This window comes from Dysidea avara, chromosome 4 (assembly GCF_963678975.1).
Source record: "Dysidea avara chromosome 4, odDysAvar1.4, whole genome shotgun sequence".
NCBI classification, from domain to species: Eukaryota; Metazoa; Porifera; class Demospongiae; order Dictyoceratida; family Dysideidae; genus Dysidea; species Dysidea avara.
The window spans coordinates 3,528,012-3,545,988 of NC_089275.1; the positions used below are offsets into that span (position 1 = coordinate 3,528,012).

At 37.7% G+C, this 17,977-nt stretch overlaps 3 protein-coding genes across 4 annotated transcripts; 1 reads left to right on the forward strand and 2 right to left on the reverse strand.

Annotated features, from left to right (window-relative positions):
- Positions 1-1,013: 1,013 nt before the first annotated feature.
- LOC136252804 (TNF receptor-associated factor 4-like) lies at positions 1,014-2,253 on the reverse strand. Its single transcript, XM_066045377.1, has one exon. The coding sequence runs from the start codon at positions 2,235-2,237 to the stop codon at positions 1,197-1,199; it is 1,041 nt and encodes a 346-aa protein (XP_065901449.1). The 5' UTR covers positions 2,238-2,253; the 3' UTR covers positions 1,014-1,196.
- Positions 2,254-6,085: 3,832 nt separating this feature from the next.
- Positions 6,086-8,033, forward strand: LOC136253390 (TNF receptor-associated factor 4-like). Of its 2 annotated transcripts, none has more exons than XM_066046042.1 (2): positions 6,086-6,243; positions 6,296-8,033. In XM_066046042.1, the coding sequence occupies exon 2, from the start codon at positions 6,347-6,349 to the stop codon at positions 7,955-7,957; it is 1,611 nt and encodes a 536-aa protein (XP_065902114.1). In that variant the 5' UTR covers positions 6,086-6,243; positions 6,296-6,346; the 3' UTR covers positions 7,958-8,033. The 2 variants fall into 2 exon arrangements, with proteins under 2 accessions (XP_065902114.1, XP_065902115.1); XM_066046043.1 differs by having other exon boundaries at positions 6,113-6,236.
- Positions 8,034-16,758: 8,725 nt separating this feature from the next.
- On the reverse strand, positions 16,759-17,933 carry LOC136254162 (TNF receptor-associated factor 4-like). The gene has a single exon (XM_066046838.1). It carries the CDS (start codon positions 17,702-17,704, stop codon positions 16,877-16,879), a length of 828 nt encoding a protein of 275 aa, XP_065902910.1. The 5' UTR covers positions 17,705-17,933; the 3' UTR covers positions 16,759-16,876.
- Between the last annotated feature and the right edge of the window lie 44 nt (positions 17,934-17,977).

Genomic DNA, 17,977 nt, shown 5'->3' on the forward strand with positions numbered 1-17,977 from the left:
ATTATCCCTACCTATTGTTTATGACATCATTCCAGAGATTAAATTTCAGGTTTTGTCATGTTTAAATTCTCTCACTACTTGCATCTGGAGCTGTCAGCCCAGGAGATCTACTAAAAATACATGAAAACCAGTAATATAATCTTCAGGGCTCACGTGCACTGAAATAGATTTAAGCAATCATTTACAACAGTTGGCTTATTCATCTTATATGGACTCTTGCTTTTACCCAGATTGCGGAACAAATTACCAGCGACTATAACTAATTGCACAACATTATAAAAAGATTTAATCTATAGTTAAAATTATTTGCACACATACCACACTTTTGTGTACATTTAGTTGAGTTCTGCACAGTACAATTTATAACCCTTCAAAATTTCCTAAAGCTAGGTCATGTTGGCAACTCAGTTTCAATTTCCACTGTTATCAATTCCCATGGGCCTGCTTATATATGTGATAGTATGTATGGTTCAGTGCCAGGTGCATGCTATTATCATAAGACTTTCTCATGGACATATTTGGACAATAACCAGGATGTACCTATGTTATGTAAACAACTTGCTGATGGTAGTTGTTATTGTTTTCCTCAATGATACTTATGGGTAGGTTTGATCCATATTTAGAAGATAACCAGGATGTTGTGGCAGAGAACCATAGCAACTTTAAATTATAATTCCAAGAATTTGGTTCACATATCAACTTTGCATTGCTTTTTTTCCATTGAAATACAATAAGCATACAAGGTGTTTATAATGTGGATGAGTCACTTTTAAACATGAAAAAGATGTTAAACAGAGTCCCTATAAAAAATATAAAGGTCAACTCTTCCTAGCTTGAGACTAAGTGACAGCTCTGCAAGTGTTTTGGACAAATGTATTCTACTGACTCTAGCAATGATGGCCAATGATCATAGTCCACCAATGCCGGTGACCCAGCCTGATGTACAAACTCAAATTGATCAATTATTAGCCATTCATCATATTAATTGTGTTATATATTACAACAGAACAGTCTTTCAGGAAAGATCTATGACCAGCAAGTAGATAATCATTCTTAAACAATGCATAGATCTTACATATACTAGTAGCTATCTAATGTAGTAAAATGTTTGACCCATAAAATTCCAAACAATATATTGTACATGCATGTAAGCACGCACTCTTACTACTCCACTGTACACTGAAGTAGCTCTATGTCTATACTTTGTTGACTTGGAGGAAGATACAATCAGTTTTGAGATACTGACATACTGGAGTGACCTTGTCAAGGTCTTCATGGGAAATGAATTGCTGAAAACCCCACCCAGTGGCAGCTCTGTCACCATCAATAACTCGTTCTGCAGCACTGTTTGAAATCTGCTCACCACTGTAGTTCAGTGTCTTGGAAATATGATGCTCACAGTCACTGATTTGGTTCAACAACTTGAACTCAAATTTCCCCCTCAGTGGCCAGGTTAACTCATCGTCATGTGGACCCTTCATGAGGCACAGAGAAACTGATATGTGAGTACCTCTTCCAGCACCTGCACCAGCAGGATAAATCTTCCAACACATCTTATATCCCTTATCATGAGAGTAGAAAGAATTGCTGTACCATAATTCATTGTCTCTTTTCTTTCTGGTATACTCTGGCACCTTCACAATGACAGGACACACTTGATCACCTGATGTTCCCGTCATTATTGACAATCTGCTCAGCTGCATAGACCAATCACCACCGATGGAGTTTCCCTGCACGTTTCCTTGAATCATACCACTCACACTAAGTTGATAAACAAACTGTTCTAAATTCCTCAACTTTGTGACACTCAATGCCAAATGCTCTTCAGCACTTTCTTTGTTGTGTGCCTTCATATCCTTACGGCATACCTTCTCCATACAACCAATGTTGTGGTAGTCACACCGGATCATTTCGAATCCACATGTGGCTGCGTGCACAAATAACTCTCGCACTTCTCCTTTCCAAGAGCATCCTTCCCCATTATTGGCGCAGTAAACGGAAAGACCCTTTACTTCACGATCTATTTGTTTGTTAAGGACACTGGAAAACTCTTGATCACGGCACATAGGACAAGCGGGATGGTCGGATTTCTTAGTGTTGTCAATACACGTCTTACAGAAAATGTGTCCACAGCACACACTGAGGTGTGGATCTCGACTAGCTAGTTGACATATTTTACAAACGAGACGATCAGGTACTTCAGTAGAGAACTTAAATTCGTATCCTCCTGTCGCCATGTTTCGATGATTAGCGCAGACGCTTATTTGTACTGAAAGGGGTGGGGCTTATTTAATACTCCTGTCACCATAGATCACCAGAGTCGACGGTTCCTGGCCGATGAAGTTTATAAAAATAATTATGGGCCCTTCAAAGAGTACATCAGTGAGCAGGGAATGGCTACAGTATAGGTCTAGTGGAATGCTTGGGAAGAATGGAATTTAATTGAATCATGGTTACCATACACACTCAGCTAAACTGCAGGTACAGCAATTATTAGACTATTATTATTCAGTATCCAACTATAGAGGAAAGGCCTAAAGCCTATGGAGCGGGAGTATAGTCAGAGAGACATAGCTATTAGCTAACTATCAATGTATATCTAACTATCAGTGAATCAGTGCAGAAAAAATCCCATGCTAGACTTTCCAAAATTAGAGTGATGTAGCTAAAGATACAAAATCCTCAAAAATATAGGCTATGCTATGACTGGAATGTACTAGCTAGAATTATTCCAGCATACCTTAATGAACAAGCTTGTCTCAACAATCTGATATAATTATGCAGTAATTTACCAATATTGGTGTTTCAAAAATAATAATTGTAATATCCTTTAACAGCTTTTTTTTTTGTTTAGTTTAGACTTTGTGTCAACTAAATATATACAATGGTAGCAAGGCGCATAAAGTCTGTTAACTGTTACATACTTTATGAAACGTACAAGAATTTTATATTTCACTATATTCCATTTGTGAACAGATCTGCAAAAGGGGTCTTATAGATTGCATGTACTTGGCAATTCATAACTTGACTTGTGAGTATGGTACCAGCCTGCAATTTGGTCACCTTACACTCCTAACATAGCACTATTCCTGGGTGTACTTTTAAGGCAATGGATTAAATACATGATGAGTTATGACTCGTCAAACTTGGAAAGCTTTCAGGCTACTGTATAATACCCCTTTTGCAGATCTAGTCACATTATATACACATGCAGCCATGTAGCTGTTGTGGAACTGAAGAGTTGGCTCCTAGGCTATGGGTAAACACCTCGAACAGGCTCTGCCTTCTGTGTACACCTTCCAGTGCCTAACTGGTAAAGTAGATAATAACAATAACAATAACAAGTTGTAGCATGGCTATCACAATACACTTAATATGTACTTTGAGCATGACGGTCTACAGTAGAGAAATAGCAGAATTAACTGATCTGGCAGAATGCTTCCACTGAAGTTCTGATAATTGAAACTTATAAGGATTTATGTACCTGGTGATGTGTCAACAACCATGATCGCATCTTTTAGCCATACATTTTCATAACACATTTTAGTGTCATTAATGGAGATATAATTCTTTATTTCTTTAGTTGTGAAAAATAGCATTATTATACATAATCTTTGAGGCTGTGTCATTATCAAACTAGCTAATATCTGCTTCTAACCTATATATCAAAAATTCAACCAACAATTTTCAATATTAACAATTTTACCTCCTTTTCTATAGTGCCACAAGGTGGCTTCAAATTACATTGCACAACCAACAGACAATGATATACGTCTAGCTACTTCTTCAGGATCTACTGCATGGTTGTGGAATGCACTTCCATTAATCAACACCATGCAATCTTACTGTTAACACTATCAAAACAGAGTTAAGTCACATGCTATACTCATAACTGACCGATACATAGTAACAGATTATACTTACATTAATTGTACTGTAGTAGCTGGCTGGATAGGACTCACCATGCAGGAACTTCCATTCAATTAATATAACAGGTTATAGGTATACATGCAGAACCAATTGTGTATGTCCAATTCGGACAAATTTAATAATTATTTTTACTTCAAGTTCTTGTCCTGTTTGTGATCTACAAGTCCAAAGGCATATGGCCAGTCAACATGGTCACTGAGTTCAAGCACAAGCAAGCTACGTTTAAATCTCACCATGATGAGTATGTAACTCGCAACAATTAAGATATCCCATATGAGTGCATGTACAGGTGGGGTTTAACTAGCTTCTATCCCACACTTTGAAGTACTGGACTAACAATGTGTCAGTTGTTATAAATTAAGGTGTTGATAACTCTGATTTGTTGTAACATGCCTTCTATCCCACACATGCAGTTCGCATGTATGCATTTTGTAAACTTCATAAACACTGTGACAATGAGGTTAGACATCTAACAAGTAGCTAGCTAAGTTTGGTATAATTTTCAATTTTTGCTGCATTATACGTACTAATATGGCTTTGAATCTAATATCATATGCATGTTGTTTTTTATGTTTCCCAGGGTCTAACCATGCACCATTATCATACACTCCCAGTTTTAGGGATAGAATATAGAATACAGACTTGGTATATAAGTATTTAATTTATATTGTGCATAGAAATCAAATGATTGCAATGCACAGTTGTGATTATGGTTACTCAACTTAGTATGAAATCATGGGGGACATGGAGGTTACTTAAACCATTACAAAAATCATCAAGAGAATTAACTAATTACCGGTAACAAGTTGATTCAGTGATTTTATAGTAGAGTGAAAAAACAAAACAAAGCTACATGCATAAAGTAGTATCCATGGCAGGGCATGAGAACAGGTAATAGTAGCCAAGCCTCGTGCATGACTTAGTTTGGGGATAGGGTTGGATTTTGGCTTTATTTGCTCTGAAATTCTGCCTCACTATATATAGAGGGCATTTGTAAACATTTGACATTTACCTTAGCTATATTATAACTTGCAAGCTAAATTCCTAAAGGGCATGTAGTGTATAGCCATACTGGCTACATGTATGGGAGTTCAACCGTTCAATGTAAGAGTCTGCTTTCTATAGCTAGTTATCATATTAGCTTTATAACTAACAGTTTCTTCTCTGCACAGATTAAGCATGCATGATAGCTAATTAAACAGTGCATGCATGGTTGATGGTTCTATAAAATTTGGGTGGTGTGGCCACAACTGTATATATGAGTCACATGCCACTTATTCATAGTAATTGTACCACCTGAATTGCATAAAAAGTGATTGTATGTAGCTCGCATATGTGAAATCCAAGTCTGTTTAATTTACTCAGTCGTTTTATTGAATTTTCTCAACCACAGGGGTATCTATGGCTAATGAAGCAACAGTTTTTCACTAGCACCTTGCCTCCCTGCTATTTGATAAGTTGGACTCAAATTAAGTAGCTGCATGTAATGGGATTGGTACGATGTCTGCTTATCTTTTCACTCCTAATGGATCACTGAGCATTAATTAGCTAAGAGGATGTACATTACCTTTAAGAACATTTGGCCCATCACTCTCATAAGGCAATGGTCAATCTCATCCAGATTGCCACCAGTTGTGTTACTTGTGGTAACTGTTATTGTTTCTGTAGATCTAATTCATGGCTAAATAAATGTGACCGGATTTGCAAAAAGGGGGTCTTCCACACACATGCAATATACTGGCTTTGACAATTCATAACTTCAGATTAGTGTATAGTTATTGACTTGAAATTCAGAATATTTGGTTGGTAGCTACTCAGCCATACCGACACAACTTAACAGATGGAGGCTTATTTCAGTATTCCTTCATCACTGAATTAGGTCTTCCAAGCTCATAGAATTGGAGGTGGTAGAAGACTCCTTTTCGCAAATCCGGTCACAAATTGTCACTTTAAAAAATTAGTTATAGCTAAGCGCATTGACTTATTTTTAGGGACGCTTTGTTCCCGCTTTGTTCATGCCGACTTTTACAGGGGATTTATTACTTCTTGCAACATTGGAGAGTGAAAATTGTAAATCGTGATATGGCTTCTTACATGTTAACTAGCCACAAACATGTATAGTTCACTCCCATTATGGTGGTTGTTTACTGTTATCATTCCTAATATGGATTATAGAACAACATTCTTTGGTCAATTAAAGAAGCCATATGACGCTTTACGCTTTTTGAATTTTGCCTTCTGTGTTGCAAGAAGTAATAAATCCCCTGTACCTCTGGATTACCTCGTCGATTACCGACAGTCAAAAAGTACTCGGTAAGACAAATAAGATACGATGTTGTAATGCGCAACGTTGTTACTCAACTAGGTGAAAGGGATTCTGATGAGAGAAGATTACGCGCCACTACTGAACGACTAGATGGCGGTAGTAAGAACGAGCTCATCAAGTAGCGAAGTTGGGGGATACGAGTATACATTCACTGAAACACCTCATCATCGATATGTGTGTAATATATGTATCCATCCTTGTCGAGATCCTTACCTGACTGGATGTTGTGGACACAACTTTTGCAAGTCTTGTTTGGATGATGTTAAGAAAACCGAAAACCCATGCCCATGTTGCCGCAACGAAGATTTTGTTACTGTTGTAAACAAGCAAGCTGATCGAGAGATAAAGAGTCTTCACGTGATGTGTACTAACAAGGAGAGAGGTTGTGAGTGGCAGGGTGAGCTAAATGAATTAAACAATCACCTTGGAAACATTGATGGTTGTCAGTTTGAGGATGTGAAGTGTTCAAATGAGTGTGGGAAGATGTTACAACGACAATATCTGACTAGTCACATTGAGACTGAGTGTCCAAATCGTAAGATTGATTGTCAGTACTGCCACATTACAGGAGAACATCATTTCATTGAGGGAGAGCACAAGGAGCAGTGTCCCAAGGTTCATTTATCCTGTCCCAACCAATGTGAGGTGGGGTCTGTCCTTCGTGAAGACATAGAAGCTCACAGGAAAGAGTGTCCTCTTGAAGAAGTTGAGTGCTTAATTGAATGTGGTATGGTATTGCAACGACAGTACCTAGCCAGTCATGTTGAGACTGAGTGTCCACGTCGTGAGACTGACTGTCCCCACTGTCAAATTACAGCAGAACATTGGTTTATTAATGAAAAACATGTAGAGGAGTGTCCCAAACTTCCCCTATCCTGTCCCAATAACTGTGAAGTAGGAAGTGTCTCTCGTGAAGAAATGGAAGCACACAGGAAGGAGTGTCCTCTTGAGATGGTCCAGTGTGAGTATCACAATGTGGGGTGTGAGGAGAGGATGATGCGTAAGAGGAAAAAGAATCACGAGGAAGAAAAAATGGAGGAACATTTGTCATTGACTAAAATTTCACTAGCTGTTACCAATCAAAAGCTTGATACTGCATTAAAACATATTGATACATTGATGATTGCACTTGATCAGACGATTACCGCACAAGAACTAATCAATGTTGTTCATGACGTAACAACTGTAATTTCAGCAGCTCAACATTCAGTCAGGTTAACAGCTAAGTCAGCATTGATCAAATCTGGTGATCAGGTGTGTCCAGTAACTATGAATATTACTGAATTCACCCAGAAACTTCAAGGTAATAGCATTTGGTGCAGTGACCCTTTCTACACACATGATAAAGGATACAAGATGATCTTGAAGGTGTACCCAGACGGATGTGGTGATCATAAAGGTACCCACCTGTCAGTGTTCCTGTGTCTCATGAAGGGTCCACGTGATGATGAGCTAACTTGGCCAATGAGGGGAAATTTTAACGTGAAATTGCTGAACCAGATCAGTGACTGTGAGCATCGTGTAAGATTGATAGCATATAGGTATTGTATTCCAGAGAAGCACTTTAGAGTAACTGATGGGATCATGGCTAATGGTTTGGGAATACGCAAATTCATTTCTCATGAGGATCTCCACAGGGTGACCCCCACATGTCAGTACCTTAAAGATGATTGTATCTTCCTACAAGTTAACAAACTGTAGATGTACAATAGTTAGAATTATTAGATCACAATATACTTCCATTTTTACTATTGTTATGTGATCTGCGAAGTGAAAATGTGAGTATAGTTTGCATTTTTTTGAGATAGATCACAATGAAATACATTGGGTTTAGTCCTGTATAACCTCACATGAATTAGTATGTACACTACAATTGGGCAAGGGGGTTATGTATTAAAACTGGTGAAGTATCATACACTCCTACAAGAAACAATATGTGTGAGGTATATAAATTGTTTGGAATTTTGATCAATGCAGAGAGTATCAGATGTATACACCATACATATCAATCATCATTAATAACGATTAGATCATCTCTTAAGCTTTGACTATTGCATCTATCGAACAACCTGTATACCACAGCGGCGGAGGAAGTAGTTGATGTGAGGAGGTACTAACCACAGTATAGAATCTCTGGCAGTAGGGTCACAGATGTTGTAGCCAGTGTAGCTTTCATGATGTCTCAAAGTTCACCAGAATTAATTTTAAAGCATTTGACTAAAACAATAACTTTTAAAGTCACAAACAGGCTATTTGCAGACCTCTTTTGACAAAGTTTTTAGCTGTTGGCTACATGGTTAATAAACATACAGCATTTATAAGCAGTACAAATTAAACAGACTTTAGACACCTATAGTTTATCAAAGTAAGAGGTCAGTGGTTTGATAGGATAAAATTTTTTTATTCGATTTTAGATCTTTTTTAGTATATGAAATGGTTTGACTTTTCTATTAGAAGGTTTTCTCACAGTTTTCAACCCCACTCCGAGAAGAATAATTTCTGCGAGATATCATTCTAAGGTGGAAGGCCTGTTATGCTGTCTATTAGACTAAATGTTTTAAGGGAGAACATTTCCAAGGTTTTTGGTACTAACAGTGAAAACAATAACATTTAGACTGCCAAATGTGACATTTAAGATTGTTTGCAAATCCACAAAACTTTATTACAACATTGCTGCCTGAGCCTTGAAAATATTCCCCTAGAAATATTTAGGTTTCTCCATTGACAATATTTAGTTATGGCTTTGAGCAAAAAAAAAAAAAAAACCCAAGTAATTATAAGCACCAAATTAAAAAAAAAAAAACACCATCACAAGCAGGTGTTGAACTGTGACCAAACCATGCATGCAAGACAGGTGTACTCTATTACTTGAAATGTTTGTGGTTTGCATATAGTGTAATGGAATACTGTACTGCTCTACACCAAGATATTCATATATCTTCACAAGCAGCTATGGAACAAACATAACAAAAGTATGCAGAAGATAGAACACTAAAGATAGCAAAATAATTATACAAATGCAATAAATATTATACATTTAATCTGCCACTTAATATGCTGTCAAATGCAGGAATGCCAGACAGATAGCTAGCTATACTGCATCTCACATTGTAAAGTTAAAAGTGCTAAGCTGGGAATTGAAATTTACAATTTACATGTACACTATCATACATAGCTTAGATTTTATCTGGGTATTTATTTTTAATGGAGTAAGTTTGCATTAACAAACTACCCACAGCCTGGATATGTGTACGGTAATTATGCGACTACAGTACACTATGTGGCTGGTCTTACAAGAAAATAATTATCAAAAGTAACTTGGCTATCTTCACCAGTAAACTCATCAATTGGGAGAGTGCCTTAAAGCTACAGTAACATGTGCTTGGTTGTCACTTGTTGGAGCAGTTGGTGCTGACAGGCCTGCTTGTACTAAATGAGTAGTTCTTGCATTAATATACTACTCTCCAGGTTGAACTGTGGAACACATCCTTGGAGCACTAGTAATGGTGTCCATCGGGTTTGACATTCCATAACAATGTTTATTCTCTACCACATTGAAGTGATGACTAAACAGTTCTCTTCAACAGAAAAACCATTAGTTTCCTGCAAGGCAAAAATCAGCATCTCATGGTCAACCAAGAGTACATTATAATTTTTTTATTATCATGTATATACACATTATACTGTTGGTTTAACAGATGTCTCACTACTGGGAGCTGGTGATGTACTTGCTGGGACCTTGGCCCATCCACATCTTTGAAACACATGTGCAGTTCTTCACCTTCCTCTGACTCAGTTACTGTAACCAGAACATTGGAAGGATCTCAATTCTCTTCCCTGCAAATCATTATGAAGTTTACTGTTGATAAACCCTGAGGCAAAAGATTCAGTATTGGCAAGTGTAAATTATTTGCAATAAGCTGCATGTTTATGGTTTATAGCAGGAGTCTCCTCAATGAGTTAAGGGGAAAGGTCAAAACTTTCTTTCCATTTTTTCCCAGCTTGTTCCTCCATTAAACTGTTCTCTAAAGTACTATAGTACTGTTGCTCATATAGCTTTTTCCTTACAAGTTAGCTTTCTACTAACAGTTCAACCTCTTCTTATAGTCTATCTTCCTCCTTGTAGCTCAAGGGCAGTATCAATATCTTTATTTTCTGGTAAAATCTTGCTCCACTGTACCATTCCAGTCAACCCAGACAGCAATTCTTCCCAGCAAACAGAACCCTATAGCTATTGGCAGGTACAATAGTGACAACAACTAGGCATGAGGCTATTATGCTCCAAAAATTGAGCATTATGCTTTTGAGCAGTGCTCAAAAAATCACCTATTATGCTTTGAGAATTTCCCATTATTCCCAAAATTATGCCACCATAATTGGCTAATAATGCCAGTTTATTGCTGTATCACACCATTTTCATTGATGTGTGAGCTTCCAATAGTCTTAAATGGAATTGTGCAATCTGCAGATTTTCCTACTGTTAAAGTTTTATAATCACCTCAAAATGCTAGTATAATTCCTGATTCCCACTCATACATATTAATTATGCCCGAAATTATGCTGGCATAATCGCCGCATCACAACAACTGAACTTAGTAATAAGAGATTCACACAATTCATGTATTTTCATAGTCTAATTACAATGTGACCTAGTTTACTAATTGTTTATTATTTCACATCTATAAGTCCCATATGAGACTAAGGTCATAGCTACAAAGTAGGCAAGTGAGACAATTGCCCCACCAAATAGTGGGAGCTCCATTGCACCTTTTAGATGCATTGAAAGCTTGCACTAAAATCAGTTTAAACTGCTGTTTACTTAAATTTACTGTATACTTTAGTAGCCCATCCAGGGGCAGGGGTTACTAAGATTTTCAGAAACTGGTCATGCAAGATCGATATACTCTAATAGACTAGTGGAGCACTCACCCTAATACAATAGTCAAGCAAAAAATTATTTTAATACAATAGTTTTTAAAGTGCTCTCACAATCAACCTTAGATGGTATAACTTTCTCTGGGGAGCATATATACCCCAGACTCACTGGATTGACATGTTTGCATGCCATAATATACCAGTGCTCACACTTCTGAGTCAAGGTCTGAGCCACATGCATAAAATACCATAATATGTGCATTCTTTGCAATTACCATAAAGTACAACTAAAATTATCTTCAGATAATTTTCAAAAATTTCTTAGGGTGGGGCATGCCACCAGACCTCCCTAGCTGGAGCATGCTATGCATACTGGGTATACTTAGACCTACACACTAGAGTGTGTGTATCATTAATAAGCTTTGCAAAGTCTGCCTCACCTATTTAAAATTTCTAGCTACACCCATGACTGATCTATCACATTATCACACAACCTAAAACCCATTTTTAAGCATTCCCCTATGAGTTAGGTTCGACTGATAGACTCCCCTTGCTTCCTCAAGTTGTTACACAGAGATAAGAACTCAACCTGTGAGCTGTCTACTGGCCATATGTACTTGCTAACTTTAATATTAATCTGTTAAATCAAAATACTCTTAAAAGATTTAGGTACAATTAATAGAACATACAGTAGATATTTTAAACACTAATGCAAAATTGTTTCTCTTTCGATTCTATTTGATGTACTATTATCCCATGCGCCGCTACACCACACAACTGATAAAAACTTTGTGGTTGTGAATAGAAGCTTTTACCCCAAATAGGTCAAGGAATTTAGCCTGTACGTACATGTGGTAGCTTTGGACCATCCTTTATTTCAAGCCCTCATGATCCGGTACATTAATTTTTATCAGTTGATCATGAGTGCTCTATTGCTATATCAATAATTATTTTAGGTTGTATCCCTAATATACTGTGCAGTAGTGAGATAATAGTACAGACAGAAGCCAAGAATACACTAGAAAAAGAAACATTTTCAAGTATTTTGTATGTTCTATTAGAGTAGTTGAGTGTTCTATACAAGTACTTTGATTTGATCAGGGTCAATATATAGCTTAACAAATTAAATTGAGCTTGGCTCTGCATGTAGCTGTCACTAGCTGCTTGAGGAAGCTGCTGGTAGGGATCAGTTAACAAAAGTTTTTTTGAGCATTCAAAAGTTTTTAAAAGCATATAATATTACACTAATTTTGATGCCCACACCTTATACAGTGGAACCCCACTTATCTGGATTCTCAGTTAACCAAACTACAGAAATGACTGCTCTAAAGTAGTGACTGTTCTATTAGGATAGATGAAATGCAAAATATCTACCAATGTTCTTTATGCTATTTTAAGCTTATATATACACAGTTTCAGAGATATGGACTTTTCAGACTTACAGACCACCCCTGTTCCCAAGGGGTTCAGATAACTGAGGTTTCACTGTTGTGATTGAAAAGCTGCCGATTGAGTCAGCTAAATGTGTTCTTATCAATTGAATGACTTCAAGATAATTTTTCTCAGCAAGGGTATTTGTAGCTCACTAGATCCATGTAAAGGTGAGACCAAGGAAAGCTTATATCTTAGATGTTACTAAAAAGCTAGGTTGCAGGTATACAAGATTAAAATTTTCCTAACAAGTTTATTGCTGCTACAGTGCTACTGATTCTGGCCAGGTTCATGGAGAAAATTAGCTTTGAAATGCAGTCACTTCCTCACTGTGCTTTAACCTTCTTTTTTGACATAGTAGTTTCCTATTCATTAATCACAATATTACGTAACTGTCATGCAGTCAATACAGTTACTGTGTATTATTGAATCTCGTATGTACATAGAGACTGAGTTGATCTTATCATGTAATCCTATAGCTTTTGAAGCTGTGAGTCAAATGAGCATAGTGGAGACATATGAAATATTACCATGGCAGAAAGCATAAGAAAGGAGATGTTATAGTAATGATGGTGATGTCTACCAAACAGAATAGGTGGTTGTAGTTGTATACACTACAATTCATGAAACTGATGATGCTGGGATCAGGAGTAGAGAATGATACTGTATAAAGACTCTAACAGAAAACACTAGCATAGTACTCCGATTGAGATGTGATCACATACTTGTGTATATTGCTACAAAGACATACTGCCCTATTCCATATCCTCTTGAGTCTCCATAGAAGGTTGAAGTAACCCACACTGTGATAGAAAGATTACTGATGAGAGAGGAAGAGTGATTTAGTTCAAAGCTTCAGTAACGGGAACCAAAAACATTCCAATGACAACAAATGACATACAAGTAACTACAGTATAGCTAAGACATTTCCAGGCTCAGACTCAGTGTGAGACATGGTCATCAGCCAGTTAGGATGCACTATACAAACTTTCAATCTTTGTTGTTAAAGTTTGTAAAACAATATCGATGGCTGAATCTCCCTTGCAATTGTATGCTTGGAACTGTTTTCCATCCATGCATCTGCTATATGTTATTTACCACACTTCCAGAACTCAGCAAAACTGTCATATATATCATTTTGGCAATTGAACATTGAACACTCTATGGATCCAATGATTGTTTCAGTCTATTCTGACTTCTGAAGGTTAAGGTGTATCCCAGTTTTTAGAACATTATCAATCTGTTTGGGTGTTACAATTGAAGACAATTCAGATTCAGTTGTTATGGCAATAACAGAACCATCAGAGGCATTTGGCAATATTATATCCTCAATTAACAATAGTAATCGACTGGGAGTACACTTCACTGTAGTACAGTTGGAAGAATTGCATTGATTGCTTGAACCTCTTTTGACAGTTCTATGATTGTGCTGATGGAATCCCAGTTTGTATAACGAGCAGATATCCCTGTCTGTTTTGCTGTGGTTTGCCACTGCAAGTTGACTGAATAGCTGCTATTGTTCTTATGGTAGCATCTTTCACTACATATGTAAGCTTATACTGACACATTAACTTTACTGTAGTATATATAGGGCAACTATTTATAGCACAAAAGCTACATGCATTAAACCACAAACCATAACAGTTGCATCACATGAAATCATCACGCATCATCATCACTCATCATTAGTCAAATCCATACAGTAAGTACACCGAAAACCAAACAACATCACACTACGGTGGTTTGGTGCTATGCCTACTTTCTAACATACTATGACAGTGGCCGTTATGTCCACATTGAAACATTCAGTTCAGGGGCGGTGGAGCAGGCCAAAGAGTGAGGGGGCCAGGCCAGCTGTACGTTGAAGACCAAAAAGAAAAAAAAAAGTCACAGCCTCTTGACAATAGCTGCTCTCCACCAATTATATCTCCTTATTTATAACTACATATACGTAGTTAAGTAGCTTGCTACACTGCTTCTCTGAATACTGTGACTGCTCTATTTGAATTTCCAGATCTTGACTGTTCTATTAGAGTATCTCGATCTTTTCTTGCAGTGTCCCATAAAAGTGGGGGGGGGGGGGGGGGCATGGCCCCCTGTCTCCACCGCCTATGATTCAGTTCGTTTTTAGTTATGTACAAAAATTTTGGTGTGGTAAAGTTTGCAAAATTATGGTCACTTGGTAATTTTGGTGTTGGTTGCATAACCTGTATAAACCAAATCAACCTGAATATAGGCTCAGCTACATTAGGCATATGGTAATCTATTCCTGAAGGACACGCATACTCTACAGATAGCATGCATTAGAAAGCACGCAAGCAATGGCTGACCTTTTTCTCTTAAGCTTTCATGAATAAGATGCTTTGCAGATTGAGGAGTCCGCTGTCATACAATTATTAATTATTGTGCACTAGTCTTAATGGTTTAATTTGGTTACATAATATTTTTTTTGGCATGATACATATTATTAATAGTATAGTAAGGTGTTGCATGTTGTTGATCCATGCCACAGCTTTCATCCTGATAACTTATAAACACATGGTTATCAGCATGCTGTACCATTATTGCATCCCTCCTATACCCCAGGTTGAGCCAAGCTATTAGGGTTTTGCCACTCAGAGTCATCACCAGATTTGTACAGGACATACAAGCATTGGAATACACCTATATGTTCAGTAGACCAGCTTTTTGCATCACCATATATAACCAGTTACCATTTACTGTGGTCACACAGCAAGGTTTAGGACTGACGTCAAGACAAACAAACAATGATAATATGATTTCAATGTGTATATCTTGATTATTAATGCATGAAGTACCACAACCTCAGTGGGGAATTAGTGGGAATTAATTACTAATTTTGAACCAGGCAGTGGGGGTTTCACCAGTGCTACAATCCTTACAAGCATTCAGTGAATTCCAGTCAATCCTTTTGTGCTTTAACATTTTATCTGTAAACCACGGGATGGTATATTTAGCGGAATGGCGGAAATGGCAGAATTGGCGGAAACAGCAGAATCATCATTAACAGATTATGGACACCCACTACCAGTTAGCTACTCACTGTAACATATATAATACAGCTACATAGAACTCACCATAATTGAAGCTCATGGTCTTTGTAGCACTGATATTCTGTCTTCTTGCAGCTCAACATCATCTGTGGCACTCTTAGAGTGTAGTCATACTCACACCACATATTTGGAAGCACATGTTACTAGAAGCGCCTTCAAGGTGGGCACTTATAATTGAAAATCTGTAAACGCCACCCTGAGAAAATAGAGTATGGCCACCTGAGACTAAGCCTGACCATTCAACACCAAAATGTGGTAATCAGTCACTGTGAGCCTGTAAAGCCTGTGGTGAGTTATATGTAGCTCTATTTGTATATGTTACAGTGAGTAGAGTGGGTGTTCTAAGGCTGTCCATAATCTGTAAAATTAATGATGATTCTGCTGTTTCCGCCATTCCGCTAAATATACTATCCTGTAAACCACAAGCATTAGTCTGCATTGAAAACACTAAACTTTCCCTTTGAAATGGGATGGTATATTTAGCAGAATGGCAGAAACATCATTACAGATTATGGACAGCCTTAGAACACCTACCGCCAGTTAGCTGCTTACTGTTACATATATAAATACAGCTACATAGAACTCACCACGATTAAGACGCATGGTATTTGTAGCACCAATTTTCTATCTTCTTGCAGCTTAACATTATCTGTGGCAATCAATTCTTATAGTGTAGTCATACCTCAACCCTCACACTCCATAGTTTGAAGCACATGTTACTACAAGTGCCTTCAAGGGGAACACTTATAATTGAAAAACTGTAAACTCCATCCTGAGAAAACAGAGTATGGCCACCCGAGATTAAGCCTGACTATTCAACACCAATTGTTCTGCAATTCAAAATGTGGTAATCAGTCACATAAGTTAAAGAACATTCTAGAATGCTGTTTGGTACCCAGCACTGATTTCTGGCCAATATTTTTTTGTGAAAACGTGCTAACCCCCATAATATACATATAGTCAGTTCTAGAAAAATTGCTGTAGTATGTATGTACGCGTTGAGCTGGACCATTAAAACATTTAACAACTCATAATCTGTAAATGATGATTTTGCTGCTTCCCGCCATTCTGCTAAATATACCATCCCCTTTGAAAAGGTATCATTATACAACTTTATCATTCTATACCAATGGTATACAAACATTGCATTAAACTTTAAAAGTGGTCCTAGATACTAAAGCTGGTCATAGATACTAAAGCTACAATGCATGTTGTAGTTCTAAAACATAACTACATATGTCTACAGTTTGCTAACTTGGAGGAAGATACAATCATCTTTGAGGTACTGACATGTGCGAGTGTCATCAAGCAGGTCCTCATTGGAAATCAACTGAAATCCATGACCATAAACTCTGCCACCATCATCAACTCTTTCAGCATTACTATTTGAGGTAAGATCACCATATACCATCGTTCCTGAATAATGCTCACGATCCCTGATTTGGTTTAACAACTTAAATTCAAATTCTCCCCTCAGTGGCCATGTTAGCTCATCATCATGTGGACCCTTCAAGAGAAACAGGAACACAGAGAGGTGAGTACCTCTACCACCTTCAATGCCAGCAGGATAAACCCTCAAACGCATTTTGTATCCCTTATCATGAGAGTAGAAAGAGTTGCTATTCCATCGTTCATCGTCTCTCTTCTTACTGATGAAAGCAGACACCTTCACTATCACAGGACACACCAGGTCACATGATCTGGCTGACATTTCTGATAATGAACCTAACTGCATGGACCAGTTTTTGACCACACTTCCCATCATTGTCTGGTAGATGAAACGCTCCATACTCCTCAACTTCAGCATGCCTAGTGCTAAGTGCTCTTCAGCCTTCTCCTTGTTGTGGTCCTGCATAACCATACGATATCCCTTTTGTATACAGCCAATACCATAATAATCACATTGAATAACTTCATAATTACATATTCTCCTATGTGTTGACAAAGCTCGCAATTCTCCTCTCCACGCACACCCTGCCCTGCTGTTTGTACAGTGAACTGTAAGTTCTTTCACTTCACGATCTATTTGTTTGTTAAGGACACTGGAAAACTCTTCATTACGACACATGGGACAAGCAGCATGGTAAGACCTTTTCGCCTGATCAACACAGGTCTTACAGAAAATGTGTCCACAGCACACACTGAGGTGAGGATCTCGACTAGGTAGTTGACATATTTTGACAGACGAGACGATCAGGTACGTCAGTAATGAAAGCGTAGTCGTAACCTCCTGTTGGCATGATGTCGAACGCCCCCTAGCTAGTTTCCTGGAGTCACGTCTAACTGATCAAAAAATGCAGCGGCAATTCTATTTAATGAGCAATACTGATCATGGCGCCAA